The sequence below is a fragment of the Asterias rubens genome, chromosome 1 (assembly GCF_902459465.1).
Source record: "Asterias rubens chromosome 1, eAstRub1.3, whole genome shotgun sequence".
NCBI lineage: Eukaryota > Metazoa > Echinodermata > Asteroidea > Forcipulatida > Asteriidae > Asterias > Asterias rubens.
Genome location: NC_047062.1, coordinates 15,841,667 through 15,862,721, shown reverse-complemented (window position 1 = coordinate 15,862,721; position 21,055 = coordinate 15,841,667). Strand labels below are relative to the sequence as shown.

General features: G+C 39.1%; 2 protein-coding genes across 2 annotated transcripts; both read left to right on the top strand.

Moving 5' to 3' along the window:
• The first annotated feature begins 159 nt into the window (after window positions 1-159).
• On the top strand, window positions 160-5,198 carry LOC117298261. Its single transcript, XM_033781407.1, has 5 exons — window positions 160-192; window positions 444-660; window positions 2,155-2,337; window positions 2,788-3,020; window positions 4,614-5,198. Exons 1-5 carry the CDS (start codon window positions 160-162, stop codon window positions 4,974-4,976), a joined length of 1,029 nt encoding a protein of 342 aa, XP_033637298.1. The 3' UTR covers window positions 4,977-5,198.
• Window positions 5,199-13,643: 8,445 nt separating this feature from the next.
• Window positions 13,644-20,433, top strand: LOC117306794. The gene is made up of 6 exons (XM_033791311.1): window positions 13,644-13,709; window positions 14,979-15,095; window positions 16,626-16,842; window positions 17,396-17,584; window positions 18,024-18,247; window positions 19,827-20,433. Exons 1-6 carry the CDS (start codon window positions 13,647-13,649, stop codon window positions 20,034-20,036), a joined length of 1,020 nt encoding a protein of 339 aa, XP_033647202.1. The 5' UTR covers window positions 13,644-13,646; the 3' UTR covers window positions 20,037-20,433.
• Window positions 20,434-21,055: the final 622 nt, after the last annotated feature.

The window sequence follows — 21,055 nt, the reverse complement described above, 5'->3', positions numbered from 1 at the left end:
CCTTGTAACAAAACCAAGGATGCCCAATAAGTGAACTTCATGCAAGACTGATGGAACAAGGGTGCTTACTATTATTGTAATTACAAAAGTATACGTGCTCATGTTGTTAGCAGTATAGGCATATAGATAGGCCTTTATAAGTCAATATTTTTAATGAGCATGAGAGGAGCACCTCTTGCCATGTTGGGAGGGGTCATAACCCAGAATTCTATGTGACTGCTGTGCGACCGGGCGGGTGATATGATGTCTTATTTCGGTTGTTGAAACCTGAGTAATCATTGCACGATATTCACGATTACTGTCTCACCGTCGCCATAATACGACCAAAATAGACACGACGAGCACACGTGGGCAGAACAATACTTGACAAAAAATTGACTGCGGACCTTTGATGTTTTATTTCTCTGACTTGAGTTACCTCGTTGAGATGGTTCACTTTTCAGTTCCCGTTTGCGAGACCACTGAAAGATCAACTTGCTGCGTTCAATTTTAGTCCGGCATCTTGGTCCGTTCTTCAAAACCTGCAAGTTCGATATGGAGGCGAGAGTCGAGCAGTCAGTTCAGTCCAAGACGGACTGAGAAATGTCATAGCAACTGCTGGTAACGCTCGCCCTGAAAGTCTTGAGAATTCTGAAGACAAATACAGGGAACTTAGTGGAGGTTAGTTATATTTGTATTATTACTATTTTCTGCATCAACCTGTTGGGGCTACAGGTGAACCTGGGCATGGTCGTGGTGCGCCCTTCCGACCACCTATCGGACAATAAAGATTTGCATACGTCCCAGTAATGAGGGGACAGCCAGTGCTGCTCCTGGTGTAAGAATATCGGGTGACCAATCAAAATTCAGGTACATGCCCGAACGTTACCATACGTCCAGTTTAGGTTTCCGTACGTCCATTACGTTAACGTTGTAGTACATACCTAGTGAGACGAAAACTGTTTTAGCATGTTCCACCGATTTACGCGACTCTCCTGAAAACATTGCTCCGTGGTTTTCACTTTTTCGTCAACAACTTGACGACTATAAACTGAAACTTCTAAAAGTAAATTAAATTACATACATTCACAGTAAGCATGGCAAATAAACTTGATATAAATGTATAACCCCTTTGAAGGGAAGTTATACGCTCAGTAATCATATACTCTCAAAATGAATGGCAATATAAACTATACTTGGTTAGAAGTAGGCCTGCAGCAGATTGTGAAAGTGTAACGCATTATTTGATAATGATATATATTCGGAGTATGTAGTCATTAGTGAAAAAACCATCAGTTTTGGCGCGTAGCTTATTGTCTGTGTGCCACTGTGCTGGTAGTGCAGCACACGTTAGAATGATCTGAATACACAAAGCGTCTGTGAGCAGACGTTTAAAGGTCATTAGCCATTGTATCAGCGGTTACCGGGTAATCTCATACAGCTATCTGGAGTGGTTTAAAGTCTAAATTCAACTTTGAATATTTTTAACGACGTATCAGTATCACACTAACAAAATTACAATTTGTTTATAAATTACTTAAAACTGCTTCTGAGCTCATATAGTTTATTGATCTTTAAAGATGGTATTCGAAGTATTTGTTAGGTCAAAAAAAAAACTCGTTTTCTAATTAAAGCATTCATTTCGTGTTTTTTTTTCTCAAACTCTTTAACGTGTTTTTCTTCAATGAAATTTCGATCAATATGAATTTGCCATTAATGACCTTAAGTTAAAGTTCTGGGCCGGGAAAGTGCAATTTCACACGCTGCGCGCAGACGATCGAAAGTGCAAGCTTACGTCACTGCACGTTTGTCCACTGAAACCATTGCATCCAATGATCTCATTCATAATAATAATAATAATGGAAATTTATATAGCGCCTATCCATGTAAACATGCCCCTGGGCGCTGAACAATTAAAAGAAAACATATTAAAATCCATACAATTAAAACACCCAAGAGAAAATACAGTAAACATGTAATAAATGCAGAATTTGTACACAACAATCAATGATTAAAAAACACTGAGAATAAACCCTAGTTAAAAAACTGGAATTGCTACAGAGAATACAAAAATATGAACCTGTAAGATCATGTGCATGGGATATGTCTTTATCTTTGGTACCGAATCTGGTAAATTGAATTAACTGGTTTTATACTTTTTTTGTTTTCATGCAGGGGTTCTGTTTTCAGGAGAGAGGTTCCTGGGAAATCACTGTTTTGATTTCAGTAAAGTGGAGTTTCAACACTTACTGGATTCTCAACAGGGGGTTACTGCGCAGACCAAACCTGCTATGACTGCGGGTCGGATTTACCTGACCAATCAGCGACTTATTCTACTTTCTATAAGAGACGAGACAGGTGGGCGTCACTGTTTTCCCTAATTTCTGTGGAAATAGTGACTAATTTTTCGTCGAAGCCTATAGAGAATAATGAAAGTAAAAACACCCTTGATGCACAAATTTGTGCGCGTTTAGATGGCAGCCTAAAAAGGGCTTCAGGCCTGAAGTAGTGAGAAATTATCTCTTTCTCAAAAACTACGTTACTTCAGAGGGAGCCGTTTCTTACAATGTTTTATATTATCAACAGCTCTCCATTGCTTGTTACCAAGTAACAAATATTTTGGGTAATAATTACCAATAGTGTCCAGTGCCTTTAATCTTAAGTGCCTACCGATAACATTGTAGTAAAACATAATAACATTATTGTTATAATATTTGCTATTATATTTGGTTGCACACAACCAACTTTTACTGAAACTTTCCTTTTAAGTGACAAACTACTGTTGTGATAACTAATTATTTCTACCAGGCCTGCAGTTGACTGACGAGGGTTCACAGCCAGCGGGAAAGCGCAAATGCGTGACCTTATCTATCACCGGCGGCAAAACCAGTACTTTCCGCTACGAGAGCATCCAACTAGCAGACATTCGCGGTGTCGACATGAGCTCAGTGTTCAGCGGTGCTTCGTCGACAAACGTCAAAGGCTTCATACCGCCACCGCCACCATGTTGCTGCTCATGCTGCTTCTCGTGTTGCTGCCCAGTAAGCATTGTTACAATCCCAAAAACTCCAAACTCTCCGTGAATATAAATCACTCAAAAAGCCTGGATTTTCTCACAGATGCAACAAAGAAATCAAACAAGGTGACACTGATTTAAAGAACACATAATCAAAGTGATTCTTTTAATGATCGCACTATTAACCACTTCAGCTACAATTAATGATCGAGTAAAACAAGTGCACACATTTAAATAAATCGTATACAAAATACGTATCTTACGGGCTAATACGTCCACCGGGATGAAATACAGGCAAGGACCACAGCAACAGAGGATACAGCGAGGATCACATACACTGGCTCTAAAACGATCAACTCTAGGGACGGTAAAATAGTTCTTTGCCGATGTGGCAATGAGCTATCACGGGGGTAAACTCACTCCGACAAATCCCCAGAAGAAGACGAAGCAACAACGGGTACCGTTCTGACACCCGCCACAAAATATGGGGAAAAAGACCCCAAAATACCGAACTGCAGATTAAGTTCGAAAATGTTTTCAAAGCGAACTCTATATGAGTTGAAAAACAATCGCAGAATCGCACCCTCCACCAGTGTAGAGTATTTGTGTCTTATCGAAAATTTATCCCCACTCGTATATAAAGGATTTGTGATGTTTTCTGGAAAGTACTCAAACTAACTTCAAACTTCAAGAGCCCAGATCATTCTAAATCAGATCATTCCAGATCATATTGAATAACAGATTAGCGCCGCCCACTAGGGTCAACGGACTTACACACAGAGAATGACTGACAGCGTGCGTTGTACACACGTAATTACATGTACATGTACATGTATTAGGGTCTCATAACAACATTGCCAAATCATGCACATGTTGGAAGAAAAAAGACGGCCCTGTCGCCACATGATTAAAACAAAACAAAATGCCGCGCTCTAATCGTGTACGTACGTTTTAGTTATCGCATACGTACATAAGTTATCGTGAAACAGTGTGCACTATAAATATACCCTTTTTGTTTATTCATGTACGTATACAAGGGAAGTTTGTCCCTGAAAATTAGAGACTTCAGCTGAGGTCTCGAAATCATTTCAAATACTTTAGTGAGAAATTACTTCTTTCTCAAAAACTACGTTACTTCAGAGGGAGCCGTTTCTCTCTATGTTTTATTATATCATTGCATAATAGGCCGAATAAAAAAAAAAAACATGTTTAGCGTCCGGGTTTCTCAAAAAAAGGAAGGAGGAGGTTTTTTTTTATAAATTTGTTTATTTCAAGATAGCCGCCATTCTTTTTAAAATGTCAAATATCAATTGTTTTTTCTACTGCTCAAACAAACAATACATAAATGAAACATTCAGACAAGACATTCAAATTGTTTTAGCTGAGATCGTTTAAAATAACCTTTTTCATTTAAAAAAAATGTAAAAAAAAATCAAAAAAAGAAAAAGAACAAAGGAGGCTGCCTCTAAAAAGTAAGCGGGCGGGGACGCTAAACATGTTTCTTTTTTTACTTGGCCTGACCAAGTATGTTTTTATGCTAACAATTATTTTGAGTATACCAATAGTGTCCACAGTGCCTTAAATCATGTCCCTCTTTGACTTTGCTTTGTAAATTCAGGAGGAGGCTGAATGGGAATTGTCGCCTCACATCTCATCATCAACCAACTTGGACGGAGTGATCAATCTGGGTACACTCCTTCCTCCATGGCAGACCAAATGTAATGTCTCCATCTTCATGCCGCCAAATAGCGAAACGGCTGCAGGGGTGCGAGTTCATCCGGGCACTTCAGTATGCTGCTCCTGCTCTTCAACCCAGTCCAGGAAACTGATTTTAAAAAGGAATGAGATTTCGCTGTCGATTCTCTACCTCTACCATGCTCTTTCGGTTTTTGTTTTTTGTTTCGACCGCAATGGGAATTTTGCTGCGATGCGAGTTCGAATGTCCTTTTGGTTGGATAGGTTCAGTTTAGTTCAGGTCTGACTATAGAAATTAAATGATTTATCCGCGGGTTTCGTGTGGAGATTTTTTGAAACGAGAGGATTGGAATAAAAAGGGGGTCGGTCTAAATTTCATCGAAGGTGTAAGTGATCAATGGCGTTTCATGTTGTTTGTTACAAAAGCTGCTTGATTATCTGATAACGCGTTGAACCGCCAGTCACCAGACTATGTTACCTGTGAGTTATTATGATTTGGGTAATTTTGTTTTTGACAAATGCCTATGTGATTTCTAATCAACGGGGGTGGGGGGGGGGGGGGGGGGGGGGGGCACTCGACGAAATCATTTCGCATGATGCTTACCACCATTACAATATCTGTAACGAGTATTTAGGATAGAAATTGCACACAGTTTGAGTCATTATACGAAAGTATGGCCCTAAGACCAGCGGCCTACTCCAAACTGTACAGAAGTTTTAAGTTTAAGTAAACATTTCCTGCTCCCATCCGTCCGGACTTTGTTGTTGTGTTATCTGCGTACACACGAGCTTACTTTCAAACAGGTACTTTATGTTTATGTTTTTGTTGATCGTTTAAAAGTAGTTTTTTAACTCAATACACTTCTGTATTTTTCGTAGTGTTCGATCAACAGAATGGGTCCCAACCACTGATCATATGTATATTATAATGGAGATTAGTGGCCCAAAACCCGAAGGTTTTGAAATAAATTAATAAATTAGTTTAGTAAATTCTTCTTTGTTCAACCTAAAATTATCATAAACATTTTACCCAGTCAATTTCCCTCGTGGTTTGTTACTTCGATAAAGCAATTATTTTACAAAATGAGGCGGCAACTTTAAATTTGACTTCGTATTTTAAGGGGCAAATCAATCTGTTACGATCGAGTACATGTGTGCTTTAAAGACACTATTGGTTATTGTCAAAAACCAGTCTTCTCACTTGGTGTATCTCAACATATACATAAAATAACAAACCTGTGAAAATTTGAGCTCAAATTGGTCGTCGAAGTTGCGAGATATGAAGGAAATAAAAAACACCCTTGTCACACGAAATTGTGTGCTTTCAGATGCTTGATTTCGAGACCTTAAATCTCGAAATCAAATTCGTGGAAAATTACTTCTTTCTCGAAAACTACGTTACTTCAGAGGGAACCGTTTCTCACAATGTTTAATACTATCAACAGCTCTCCATTGCTCGTTACCAAGCACGTTGTTATGCTAACAATTATTTTGAGTAATTACCAATAGTGTCCAGTGCCTTTAAAGACACTGGACACTATTGGTAATTGTCAAAGACTAGTCTTCACAGTTGGTGTATCTCAACATTAAAATAACAAACCTGTGAAAATTTGAGCTCGATCGGTCATCGAAGTTGCGAGATATGGGAAAAAACACCCTAGTCGCACCATGGTTACAACACGTTGTGTGCTTTCAGATGTTTGATTTCGAGACCTCAGATTCTAAGTCCGAGGTCTCGAAATCAAATTCGTTGAAAATTACTTCTTTCTCGAAAACTACGTCACTTCAGAGGAGCTGTTTCTCACAATGTTCTATACTATCAACCTCTCCCCATTACTCGTAATCAAGAAAGGTTTTATTATAATAATTATTTTGAGTAATTACCAATAGTGTCCACTGCCTTTAAAGGACACATTCAAACTGCAGATGGCGCTGATCCAGTTGTGTACACATTGAGACTGTAACGCCTTGCGACCGAGACTACGGACACCAACGTGCAAAAGCAAGACCAGTGCCCACAATTTCATAAAGCCTGTAAGCACAAACACTTGCTAGAGATAGTATTGATTATGTAAAAACAAAGTTTGCATTGTGGCTGGTGCTGCCCCGCTAAATATTTGCTTAGCAAAGAAATTTGGCGAGCAGTATTTTCTGCTATGAAATTTGGCCCAGTGCCCAGACTCGCAAAGCTGTTAAGCGGAAAACATTGCTTAGAAGATTCGTTTGTCAAACACAACTTTGGAGGGACCCACTCATAAGTAATGTGCATAACCTGCAATTTTAGACTGGTAGCCCAATTCTTCTGAGCATTTAGCTCATTTGTGTGTTATGATAAATAACAGCTTTATAAAACAGGACCCCGAGGTTAATATATTTGTCTCTAATACATGTTGAACAATTTTATGAGCTAACTGCAAAGTACAGTATTTTTAATAAAACTGGTCGTAAACAACTTGGTTTTAATGTTTGTCTGGTATTGTATTAAGGAAGTAAACAGTAAAGAAACATAGAACAAATTAAAAAGCTATTTCTTTCATATATTATGAATATTATAATTTAGTTGTTAAAACGCAACATTCTTTATTCCCGAATTAAATAACTATCATAATTATAGATAATTATGATTCCATTATTGCGTGAAAAAAATAAAAGGATAACAAGATCAAGCTTTTTAATATTTTAATTTTTTAGTTTCAAGGAATTAACTTAAAATTTACTTTGGAAAACTTCCGGTGGGCACCTCTGAACCATGTTAGTTAGACGATAGTGCTTGACATTGGATAGTGTACTGCAGCGCCCCCACCCCCTTTTTGACTTGAGAGCTTGACAGGCGAGCTACCCAGTCAAAGGAGGGCGCGCTTTAACGATTTACAAACTGAGAGCGCCGTACACTATCCAATATCCAAAGACTATGTTAGTATAGGGGCGCATGCATGTTTTTATCTTAGCGCTTTACTCAGTTAATAGTTTCCTACACTTCAGTTCAGTTTTATTTCCACTCAATCATTTCAGATGACAAGATATAACATAGAGTAGTAAAGATACACAATAGATTAAGTGGTGGAGGACTCCCAAAAGCAAGCTTGTCGGGTGGAGTCCCCCAGGGATGTGAGTAAATACAAACGTAGTTTGTTTTCAGAACAATGCCTGGGATATTTAAAGCACACAAAAAGTTACACATGGAAAGACATGGACAAACACTAACAGGACAAACAAACACAAAGACAGTGGTTCTCTATATGGTGGATATGCAGAGAAAAGTAAAAAAAGGTGGTAAAAGCTGTATCAAAAATAATATATAACAAAAGCAGTTAACTATAGTAATATATACTTAAGGGAAAATAATACTATTCAATCATGGTAATTATCTAAGAGAACACATTTGAGTTTTCTCTTGAACATGTAGGTACCCTTGCATTTTTTTAAAGAGTCATCAAGGGAATTCCAGTACTTCGGGCCTTGGAAAGAGACACAATTCATAGATCTAGATGAGGAACAAAAGGGGATATGAAAATCATGTGAATGTCTAGTTTGATAAGAATGTATTTGAGAATTAAACACACACATATTCTGAAAGGAATTTGGTAAGTTATTGGAAATAAACTGATGCATAAATATTCCAAGCTGGTGTAAATAAATATCAGATACTTTAAGAGTTCTATGTTTAAGAAATAATGGGTTTGAATGATCACGAAACCCGACACGATTAATAATTCTGAGGGCTCTGTTTTGTAAAATAGTAATACGATTTAAAAGATAAGCACTCGATTTACCCCAGGCAAGAACGCCATAGGAGATATAAGGCAAAATTAAAGCAGAATAAATATTATATAATAATTCAGATGGAAAAAAATATTAGCTGCGAAGTGCCCTATGTGTTGGTTTGATGTTGAGGTCCGATCTGTGTCTCAGCCAGGGCCCAATTTAATAAAGCTTTAAAGACACTGGACGCTATTGGTAATTGTCAATGGCCAGTCTTCACACTTAATGCTTTTCACCATATGCACAAAATAACAAACCTGTGAAAATTTGAGCTCAATCGGTCATCAAAGTTTGGCGATAGTAATGAAAGAAAAAACACCATTGTCACACGAAGTTGTGTGCTTTCAGATACTTGATTTCGAGACCTCAAATTCTAAATCTGAGGTCTCGAAATCAAATTCGTGGAAGATTACTTCTTTCTCGAAAACTACAGTACTTCAGAGGGAGCCGTTTCTCACAATGTTTTGTAATATCAACAGCTCCCCATCACTCGTTACCAAGTAAGGTTTTATGCTAATAATCATTTTGAGTAATTACCAATAGTGTCCACTGCCTTTAAAGGTCTTTTACGTCATTTTGTTGTTTGGTCGCCCCATTTAGAGCTTGTGATGACGTATACAATTCGGAAACGCTTGCCTGGCTGTCAAGTTCACCGGGTTCTGAGATGACCTGTTCATCTCGGGCGTCTTTAGGCACTTATAAAAAAATAAAAAATAAAAATTGTTTTTGCATGTTGAAAAGAGCACTTCTATTTGACACCTTTTGGGCCACTATAAAGGCCGAGGATTGAGCACAGGAACCTTATAAAAGGTGTCAGCATTTTCTGTTCTATAAGTTACTTGGTTGGTGTCCATAACTAACTGTAAAGAAAAATAGATGCATTATGAATGTGTGGAATGTTTTGAGTTTCGTTTACGGTTTGGGTTTGAGAATCATTGGACATAACAAGGGGGTGTGAAACCGTCTCAGGTGCACCGGTTCTGTTAAATTGGAGAACCATGTAGCTTAACATGTTCACGTATATAGGCCTATATTGTTATCGGAAACAATCTGTAAAATACCGCGTGATTTAAAGGCAAAGTTTGCCTTTGTTTTCTGGATTTGTTTGGTTGTTTAATCCTTTATTATAAAACAAGGAAGATACATATACACTTCAATAGGTTGTCTCGTGTTTGAGATTCGGAGGGGACGAAACAAGATCTGAAGGAATATTAATCCCTATTAAGAATACATTATCTTTTTTCCTCCGTGGACAATAACCGCTCCAGGTTTTCGACGATATCTCAAAAACTCAATTTTTTTGCAAGTAAATTTTTCACAGTTGTGTTTTGTTGGAATAATAATTCAACCAAACAAAATGGTAAAAAAAAAAAATACTTTCCCTTATATCGGCGGGGAAAGCTACATAAAAGTAGACCCTACACTCAGTTTTCGTGCAATAGTGTTTTATTCTAGCAGAGAGCGGATCTAAAATGCCCGGAATAAACTATTTAGTTTCTAAAGGCTATATTATTATTATTTTTTCCTGACAGATGTAGCGTGTACCCCAAAGCTTCCCTTGTAGTCATACAATTACATGAAAAGGTAAAGGCTATGCACCAAAGACTACGACGCGGAACTTCACTATAGCAACCCCATGTTGGATAACATAAAGGAAAATGCGAGCGAATTGTTATTGCGAGTAGTTGGGTGAAAAAACACTGCACTTGGCATTGTAAGCAAGTTGTTATTGGAAAACTCGGGAAAAACCCACATTATTGTGGGCATAAAGGAGGTCACATTGCAAATCGTATATTTACTGATAACATTGGTTGCTATGGGAGTTTAGCATGGTATAACACTTCTGACTAATAATCAAGGGAAATAAAAATTAATAAAGAATAAAAAAGTCATACAAAATAAAATAACTTAAACATTTTGCGTTGTAACTGTGAAGCTAATAAATTACACATTAAAAGCAAAAGGTTTGTTACATTGTCTATTTATTTTCGTTAAATTCTGACATCTATACAACTTAAATAAAGGAGGCCATGTCAGACTAGACATACGCCGTCTCACATTGAAATTATGATACAATTAAGCTGCGATAAGCGCTCCTTTTTTACAAAAAAATGTGTCATTATGCATTTAAGAAAATAGCAAAAACAAGACAAAAAGGGTCGTAGTGTTAAGTTTTGAGAGCTTTTCTTATATTAAGGCTGCTAAATGAACATGAAGGACGTGTATTGTAGGGTTATCAGTTCCACATAGTATACCTCTCTAAATGTAAACGAGTGAAAAACACCACTCTTGACATTTCGAGTTGTCCCTCATATTATGGCTATTTAAAGGCAGTGGACACTATTGGTAATTACTTATAATAATTATTGGCATAAAACCTTTCTTGGTGACGAGTAATGGGGAGAGGTTGATGGTATAAAACATTGTGAGAAACGGCTCCCACTGAAGTGCCATAGTTTTCGAGAAAGATGTAATTTTTCACAAGTTTTGATTTCGAGACCTCAGATTTAGAACTTGAGGTCTCGAAATAAACCATCTAAACGCACACAACTTCGTTTGACAAGGGTTATTTTTCTTTCATTATTATCTCGCAACTTCGAAGACCGATTGAGCTAAAATTTTCACAGGTTTGTTATTTTATGCATACTTTGAGATACACCAACTGTGAGGGCTAGTCTTTTACAGTTACCAATAGTGTCCACTGCCTTTAAAAAGAGTGGTAATTATTTCACTCTTTTAGAGGGGTTTCACTCTAGGACAGAGTGTAAAATCACTCAAAAAGATGCAAACTTCAATCTAAAATAGTGGAAGGTCACTCGAAAAAGAGTTGTCCCTCATAATGGCTCTTCAAAGAGTGCCTTTTCACTCTTTTGCATTTAGAGAGTAGGCCCTGCAGCAGAGAAACCGCGGTCACCAGAATGAAGTACTAGGATATGTGGGGATGATCAGAAGTCGGTTGTATTGGGCAGATCGTAGTTCCTTTTCTAGACGGAACATACGGATTAATGAGTTCTTTGAGATACAACGGATTGTGTGACGATGATACTTTACAAACTTTGAGAAGTTTGAACTGGATGCGTTTTGAAATGCAGAGCCAATGACGTTCACGTATTAGTGGAGCTTGGCCTGGAAATGATACATTTCATAAACGCTGGTTAAACTGTCAAGTTCATCGGGGTGTGAGATGGCCTGACCATGAATCTCAGGCAGCTTCTAGCGATTATAAAAAGACACTTTTAGAATAATAAGAAATTACAATACAATGGGGGTCACTGTAACCGTCTCCGGTTGCAGAGGTGCACCGCTTCTGGGAAAATGGAGGTAACTTAAAAAGTTCACGTATACTGATATTAGAAACAATCTGTAAAATAACCGCGTGGTATCGCCAAAAATCCGGAGCGGACGCAACAAGATCTGAAGGGATATTAACCCCTATTAAGAATACATTATCTTTTTGCCTCAGTGGACCATAACCGCTCCGGTTTTTCGACGATATTACAAAATTGCATACGTCGGCTTTGAGGACGGTCGTCCCTCAATTTCTACTACCGTATTTTTTTGCAAGTAAGTTTTTTGCAGGTTGGTTTTGTTGTAGGATAGGCCTACTTAATGATTCAACCAAACAAAATGGTAAACAAAAATTACCTTCCCTTAAATCGGCGGGGAAAGCTACATAAAGGTAGGCCCTACACTAAATTTTCGTGCAATAGTGGGCGGTTTTTCGTTTTTTTTTTCTGACATAGCGTGTACTCCAAAGCTGCCCTTGTATTTATAAAAGTACATAAAAAGGTAGGCTCGTGGACCAAAGACTACGACGCGGAACTTCACTATAGCAACCCCATGGAGGCCATAAAGGAAAATGCGAGTGAATTGTTATTGCGAGTAGTTAAAAAAAAAAAAAACTAAACTTGGCACTGTGTGCGAATTTTTGTTTGGAAGCTGGAAAACTCCCAATACAATCGTTGCCATGGTTGCGACGCTGTTGGGGGGCAACCCCAATTATGGTAGCCATGAAAAGACATTGCACATCGCATATTAATGCAAATAATGTTCATTCTTCTTATATTTCTGTTAATGAAACCAATGAACCCCCAAGTGTGCACTTTATTATCAGAAGGGAAAAAGCAACATGGCAATGATCGTGTGCCCAGCTGTACTGCTCAAAAACATCGGGAACAAGGATGATCCTAACTGTTGAATGGGAAATGCTATTCCTCATGGGCGAATAGGTCTTTTTGATCGCCGGTGCGGATGGGAGTAATAGTAAATGTCACGTGAAGTAAGTTCCACCAATCAAATGACAAGGATCTGTATGTCAGTTATATAACTTGAAATATGCATGAAATTCCGACATCTGAGATTGGGGGGGGGGGCACATCACCCTCAGACTCCCTAGATTGCACCAGAGAGCATCTACGGACTAAAATTGTCCCGCGGCCCTGAAGCCGGCCCGGTGTGGCGGTTTCAGTTATCCGCCGTGTTCAGTTTTCCGGGTGACGTAGTCGGACATATCAACACGTTGTTCGAACGGTTTTAGCTTTCCGGCGTGTTCAGTTTTCCGGGTGACCTGTCAGATACCTCCGCGAGTACCCTGGCGAGTACTGTAGTTCTCTCAGCAGTTACCCCCAAATTGTTTATATTACGATTCTTTTCTGTGTAGTCACATAATCTCTTGCCCCATCTTTACATGTATTCATGGGTACAACTTTAGGCAGGTCACACTCTGCTTGCATAAAACACAACTCATACGATCCACGCGTTTGCCGCTAGTTGTACTCGACTCGTGGACGCCGCCATGACAGCTACCGGAGGGTAATGGATGACTCAATACGGCACTAAAAATGGACTACTTTCGCTTGCTGTGCGCAGGCATCGCATGACGTAATGCTACCGTATTTGGTCATTCGGAAAACTGAACACAGCGGAAAGTTGAAACCGCCACACCGGACCCCACGCCGTAAATGTTATGACTAACGATGCCCCCCCCCCTCCATCTTTCACGACAGATTGACGCCCATGAAACAAAGGAACCCCAAATGTGCACTTTAATATCAGAAGGGGAAAAGCAACATGGCAATGATTGTGTGCCCGCTGTAGGATGTGCGGTGTCCTTTCAAGGCCACCGTGTAAAAAACGGCTATGATGTGCGTACATAAATTGGGTTGCCTGGCAGTTCGCAACACCATTACCAACCATGGCTGATCGGGAACAACTTGTACAATTACAAGCAGACAAGAAGTTGGAAGGGCCACTGACGGTTTGTATCCTCATGATTATGTTTGTGACCAGATAGAGATAGTGGGGTGTTAAGTGACTAGTCACACGTTTGTGTAACAATGTTGACTCTTAACTCTAACCTATACAATTCTGGAGAAAAAAAAATTCTAGAAAATTAAATTGCAAACTATTTAATTTTCTCGCACATTGCAGCGATATAGATGAAAATTATAATTTTCAGAACGTTGTATTATTATTATTATTTGTATTTTTACTATTTTCTACTTATTTATTTTACTTAATTGTTCACTTATACTGGCCACTTTTAGTCATTGAGCATTTTAGGACCAGCCAAAGTCATATTTCTGGAGAAATGTGGTCCAAATGTAGCCCGGTTTAACATTGCTAAACCCGAATAAATGTATGTACATTTTCATAAAGGGACGGGACACGTTTGGTAATATTTGTCAGATCCTAGTATTCTCTCTTGCGTATCCCATGCCCAACATACAAAACATTAAATCGGTGTAAATTTGGGTTCAATATTGGTCATTGAACTTGCAAGTAAATAATGGGGGAAAAACACCTTTTTTGCACAAATTTTGTGTGCTCTCATATGCCCGAGAAAGGCTTCAGGCATGCAGTGTTTCTCAGATTCAAATGTTTCGGTGAGAAATTACAACTTTCTCAAAATACTACGTTAATTCCGATGGAGTCGTTTCTCACAATGTTTTATGAACAGCTCTCCATTGCCTGTCGTTTACCAAATAACATTTGTATACCGTATTTGTAATTTATAGTCCAACCTTTACAAATGTACGGTGCCTTACAACTTGTATTGTGGACATAGAGCTATAGTGTAATTAGCTCTTTGGTTAGGGATCATAATGTAACCCTTTTGCCAAATGTTCACGCAATTACATAATGCTGAGTACCAAACATGTCGAGCCGTCGATTTCACCAAACTCTTCCTAACTTAGGATTAATCTTAGGACTTTATAGGACGCATCCGAGTAACTCGTCCTAACTTAGGATTAATCTTAAGGTCTGCATGCTACATGCAGGGTTGGGACTCGTCCTGAAGTCCTAAATTAGATTAATCTTAAGTTAGGAAGAGTTTTGTGAATTCGGGCCCTGGGCTGGGACTCGTCATTAGTCTTAAGATTAATCCTAAGTTAGGAAGAGTTTGGTGAAATCGACGGCAGTGCCTTTAATACAACTTGGATGGGGATCATAAAGAAGCATGTAAGTCTGTAATGTTTCTCGTAATTATTAATACACAATGAGATCTAATAATTCACTGTTTCAGGAGTTAAAGAACTTTGGAGAGTCATCAAGAGCGGGACTGCGTGGTGTCGGCCCAACAGGCCCAAGGCAACCAACAATGCCAGTGGATACCCAACCACAACGCGTGCCCGTTCAGCAGGTAAATACAAAAAAATGTTTCTTGCAATATAATTCCGTGCCGCTGTGGCAGTAGATTCTCCCCCTGGAGATTCTGATGTGTCCCCCCCCCCCATATGGCGAACTGTATACAAACTACTTCTGATAGTGCCCTGTTTTAAATCCTCATCCTCACGCCCACATTAATTTCCCATGCGGGGGAACGAATCTCCGGTGGAGAGAATTCCTTGGGACATCGCCAGACAGTGATTTGCCCAAGTGCTTATGATTATTGGCTTTTCCATTATTATATTGCCTTGAAAGTTCCCTTCTTTTATAGTATTATATTCCAATTTGTGCATATAGGCCTACTTTCTGAACCGCACTTTGGCTCAGATATGTATCGAATTGACATAATATGGACCTTGTATGCCAAGGATGCCCAATAAGTGAACCTCATGCAAGACTGATGGAACAAGGGTGCTTGCTGACCAGAAACACAAGGGGTACCCGTGACCTCACGTCATACGATTGGTCCTTTTAATATGCGCACTCTGCCCGCCACTCTCAAAGACTTGGTAAGGTACCAGCTCAATGACACAAGTGCCACGACCAGGACTCGAACCCTCAGTGTGCTAATCAGAAACACCAGAGCTTGAGTCCGGTGCTCTTAACCGCTCAGCTACGACACGCATAGTGGGGTTGTGTTTCCGAAGAGCGATCGTCATCACGTGCCACGCTCAATGACACAAGTGCCACGACCAGGACTCGAACCCTCAGTGTGCTAATCAGAAACACCAGAGCTTGAGTCCGGTGCTCTTAACCGCTCAGCTACGACACGCATAGTGGGGTTGTGTTTCCGAAGAGCGATCGTCATCACGTGCCACGTTAAACCCTATTTATTTAAAGGGATTGGATACTTTCTGTACAACATAAGTTACAAAAGTTCACAGATTTACATTAAACATTATGATGGTAGAAAGCTTTCCTTAAAACATTACTTGCTGAAGTGGTTTAGGTATTTTTAGTTTTATTTTTTTAAATGAGTTAAACAATTTCACGAAAGTAATTTTCGTCTCAGGAGACGATTTTTTTTTTAGCGTGTACAACGGGTTTATGCGGATTCACGCGACTCTCCTTTTAAAGGTGTTTTTGTGAGAAAAGCAAAATAGCAAATAGTGATCATCCATTGGTTATACTATTATTGTAATTACAAAAGTATACGTGCTCATGTTGTTAGCAGTATAGGCATATAGATAGGCCTTTATAAGTCAATATTTTTCATGAGCATGAGAGGAGCACCTCTTGCCATGTTGGGAGGGGTCATAACCCAGAATTCTATGTGACTGCTGTGCGACCGGGCGGGTGATATGATGTCTTATTTCGGTTGTTGAAACCTGAGTAATCATTGCACGATATTCACGATTACTGTCTCACCGTCGCCATAATACGACCAAAATAGACACGACGAGCACACGTGGGCAGAACAATACTTGACAAAAAATTGACCGCGGACCTTTGATGTTTTATTTCTCTGACTTGAGTTACCTCGTTGAGATGGTTCACTTTTCAGGTCCCGTTTGCGAGACCACTGAAAGATCAACTTGCTGCGTTAAATTTTAGTCCGGCATCTTGGTCCGTTCTTCAAAACCTGCAAGCTCAATATGGAGGCGAGAGTCGAGCAGTCAGTTCAGTCCAAGACGGACTGAGAAATGTCATAGCAACTGCTGGTAACGCTCGCCCTGAAAGTCTTGAGGATTCTGAAGACAAATACAGGGAACTTAGTGGAGGTTAGTTATATTTGTATTATTACTATTTTCTGCTCAAACTCTTTAACGTGTTTTTCTTCAATGAAATTTCGATCAATATGAATTTGCCATTAATGACCTTAAGTTAAAGTTCTGGGCCGGGAAAGTGCAATTTCACACGCTGCGCGCAGACGATCGAAAGTGCAAGCTTACGTCACTGCACGTTTGTCCACTGAAACCATTGCATCCAATGATCTCGTTCATAATAATAATAATAATGGAAATTTATATAGCGCCTATCCATGTAAACATGCTCCTGGGCGCTGAACAATTAAAAGAAAACATATTAAAATCCATACAATTAAAACACCCAAGAGAAAATACAGTTAACATGTAATAAATGCAGAATTTGTACACAACAATCAATGATGAAAAAACACTGAGAATAAACCCTAGTTAAAAATCTGGAATTGCTACAGAGAATACAAAAATATATGAACCTGTAAGATCATGTGCATGGGATATGTCTTTATCTTTGGTACCGAATCTGGTAAATTGAATTAACTGGTTTTATACTTTTTTTGTTTTCATGCAGGGGTTCTGTTTTCAGGAGAGAGGTTCACGGGAAATCACTGTTTTGATTTCAGTAAAGTGGAGTTTCAACACATACTGTATTCGCAACAGGGGGCCCGGGTGACTGCGCAGACCAAACCTGCTATGACTGCGGGTCGGATTTACCTGACCAATCAGCGACTTATTCTACTTTCTATAAGAGACGAGACAGGTGGGCGTCACTGTTTTCCCTAATTTCTGTGGAAATAGTGACTAATTTTTCGTCGAAGCCTATAGAGAATAATGAAAGTAAAAACACCCTTGATGCACAAATTTGTGCGCGTTTAGATGGCAGCCTAAAAAGGGCTTCAGGCCTGAAGCAGTGAGAAATTATCTCTTTCTCAAAAACTACGTTACTTCAGAGGGAGCCGTTTCTCACAATGTTTTATATTATCAACAGCTCTCCATTGCTGGTTACCAAGTAACAAATATTTTGAGTAATAATTACCAATAGTGTCCAGTGCCTTTAATCTTAAGTGCCTACCGATAACATTGTGGTACAACATAACTACAATATTGTTATATTTTTTTTGGTTGCACTAACCAGCTTTTCCTGAAACTTCCCTTTTAAGTGACAAACTACTGTTATGAAAACTAATTATTTTTACCAGGCCTGCAGTTGACTGACGAGGGTTCACAGCCAGCGGGAGAGCACAAATGCGTGACCTTATCTATCACCGGCGGCAAAACCAGTACTTTCCGCTACGAGAGCATCCAACTAGCAGACATTCGCGGTGTCGACATGAGCTCGGTGTTTAGCGATACTTCGTCGACAAACGTCAAAGGCTTCATACCGCCACCGCCACCTCATTGGTTCTTCTCGTGTTGCTGCACAGTAAGCATTGTTACAATCCCAAAAACTCCAAACTCTCCGTGAATATAAATCACTCAAAAAGCCTGAATTTTCTCACAGATGCAACAAAGAAATCAAACAAGGCGACACTGATTTAAAGAACACATAATCAAAGTGATTATTTTAATGATCACACTATTAATAACCACTTCAGCTACAATGATCGAGTAAAACAAGTGCACACATTTAAATAGATCGTATACAAAATACGTATCTTACGGGCTAATACGTCCACCGGGATGAAATACAGGCAAGGACCACAGCAACAGAGGATACAGCGAGGATCACATACACTGGCTCTAAAACGATCAACTCTAGGGGCGGTAAAATAGTTCTTTGCCGATGTGGCAATGAGCTATCACGGGGGTAAACTCACTCCGACAAATCCCCAGAAGAAGACGAAGCAACAACGGGTACCGTTCTGACACCCGCCACAAAATATGGGGAAAAAGACCCCAAAATACCGAACTGCAGATTAAGTTCGAAAATGTTTTCAAAGCGAACTCTATATGAGTTGAAAAACAATCGCAGAATCGCAGCCTCCACCAGTGTTGAGTATTTGTGTCCCATCGAAAATTTATCCCCACTCGTATATAAAGGATTTGTGATGTTTTCTAGAAAGTACTCAAACTAACTTCAAACTTCAAGAGCCCAGATCATTCTAAATCAGATCATTCCAGATCATATTGAATAACAGATTAGCGCCGCCCACTAGGGTCAACGGACTTACACACAGAGAATGACTGACAGCGTGCGTTGTACACACGTAATTACATGTACAGCATTGCCAAATCATGCACATGTTGGAAGAAAAAAGACGGCCCTGTCGCCACATGATTAAAACAAAACAAAATGCCACGCTCTAATCGTGTACGTACGTTTTAGTTATCGCATACGTACATAAGTTATCGTGAAACAGTGTGCACTATAAAAATACCCTTTTTTTTATTCATGTACGTATATCAAGGGAAGTTTTTCCCTGAAAATTAGAGACTTCAGCTGAGGTCTCGAAATCATTTCAAATACTTTAGTGAGAAATTACTTCTTTCTCAAAAACTACGTTACTTCAGAGGGAGCCGTTTCTCTCTATGTTTTATTATATCATTGCATAATAGGCCGAGTAAAAAAAAAACATGTTTAGCGTCCGGGTTTCTCAAAAAAGGAAGGAGGAGGGACTTTTTTTTTATAAATTTGTTTATTTGAAGATGGCCGCCATTCTTTTTAAAATGTCAAATATCAATTGTTTTTTCTACTGCTCAAACAAACAATACATAAATGAAACATTTTGGTCAAGACATTCAGACAAGACATTCAAATTGTTTTAGCTGAGATCGTTTAAAATAACCTTTTTCATTTAAAAAAGAAATGTAAAAAAAATCAAAAAAAGAAAAAGAACAAAGGAGGCTGCCTCTAAAAAGGAAGCGGGCGGGGACGCTAAACATGTTTCTTTTTTACTTGGCCTGACCAAGTATGTTTTTATGCTAACAATTATTTTGAGTATACCAATAGTGTCCACAGTGCCTTAATCATGTCCCTCTTTGACTTTGCTTTGTAAATCCAGGAGGAGGCTGAATGGAAATTGTCGCGTCACATCTCATCATCAACAAACTGGGACGGAGTGATCAATCTGGGTACACTCCTTCCTCCATGGCAGACCAAATGTAATGTCGCCATCTTCATGCCGCGAAATAGCGAAACGGCTGCAGGGGTGGAGTTCATCCGGGCACTTCAGTGTGCTGCTCCTGCACTTCAACCCAATCCAGGAAACTGATTTTAAAAAGGAATGAGGTTTTGGGATAGAATTTCTGCGTCTATATGCTCGTTTGGTTGTTGTTTTGTTCACTTTTCCTTTTTGAAGAAATGGGAACCTTGCCGCGATGCAAGTTTGGTTGGATAGGTTCAGTTCAGTTTAGTTCAGGTCATCAAACAATAGAAAATGATTTATCCACTGGTTTTATGTGGAGTGGAGATTTTCGAAAACAAGAGGATTGTAATAAATTTCCATTCTGTCCAAACTAGATAGGGGTTGGTCTATTTTCATTGAAGGGTGTAAGAGGTTAAAGACACTCATATTGTTCGTTACATTAAATACACCCATGGACACTATAGGTAATTGTCAAAGACCACTCTTCTCACTTGGTGTATCTCAACATGCATAAAATAACAAACCTGTGAAAATTTGAACTCAATTGGTCGTCGAAGTTGCGAGATAAGTGGAAGAAATGATACCCTTGCCACACGAAGTTATTTTGAGTAATTACCATAAGTGTCCACTGCCTTTAATACACAGCTGCATGCTTGATTATCGTACGTGTATCTGTTGAACTGCCAGTCAGCAGTCACCAGATTATGACAACCGATAATGGCTGTTCCACAAGCGGGCACCGTGGCAATTTGAATTTGCAAAACGTGCCTCGAGGTGAGTTTCTGTGATTTGATTTTTTCGGCTAAGGCGTATTTTTATTGATTTCTAATCAACGTGGGGAGGGGGGAGCACTCGACGAAATCATTTCACATGATGCTTACCAACATTATAATCACTGTAAAAAGTAGGTGTAAGATACAAATTGCACACTGTTTGGAGTCATTATACGAAAGTAACGGCCCTCTCTGTAAGACCAGCGGTCTACTTCAAACTGTCAAAAATAATTTTAAGTAAGTATACATTTCCTGCTTACAACTACTCAGAATAAAATCTTTGTGTTATTTGCGTCTATAAACGAGCTTCCTTTTAAACAGGTACTCAGGCAGTGTTTTTAAACGGGAACGCTATTTTAAACTTGTTTATAA

Bases quoted from the DNA above. Each gene is read 5' to 3' on its own strand.
- LOC117298261 (XM_033781407.1), top strand. From the start codon at position 160: ATGAGAGGAGCACCTCTTGCCATGTTGGGAGGG. The intron at 193-443 runs GTCATAACCCAG...TTCACTTTTCAG, and splicing joins CTCTTGCCATGTTGGGAGGG to TTCCCGTTTGCGAGACCACT. The intron at 661-2,154 runs GTTAGTTATATT...GTTTTCATGCAG, and splicing joins ATACAGGGAACTTAGTGGAG to GGGTTCTGTTTTCAGGAGAG.
- LOC117306794 (XM_033791311.1), top strand. From the start codon at position 13,647: ATGGCTGATCGGGAACAACTTGTACAATTACAAGCAGACAAGAAGTTG. The intron at 15,096-16,625 runs GTAAATACAAAA...TTCACTTTTCAG, and splicing joins AACGCGTGCCCGTTCAGCAG to GTCCCGTTTGCGAGACCACT. The intron at 16,843-17,395 runs GTTAGTTATATT...GTTTTCATGCAG, and splicing joins ATACAGGGAACTTAGTGGAG to GGGTTCTGTTTTCAGGAGAG.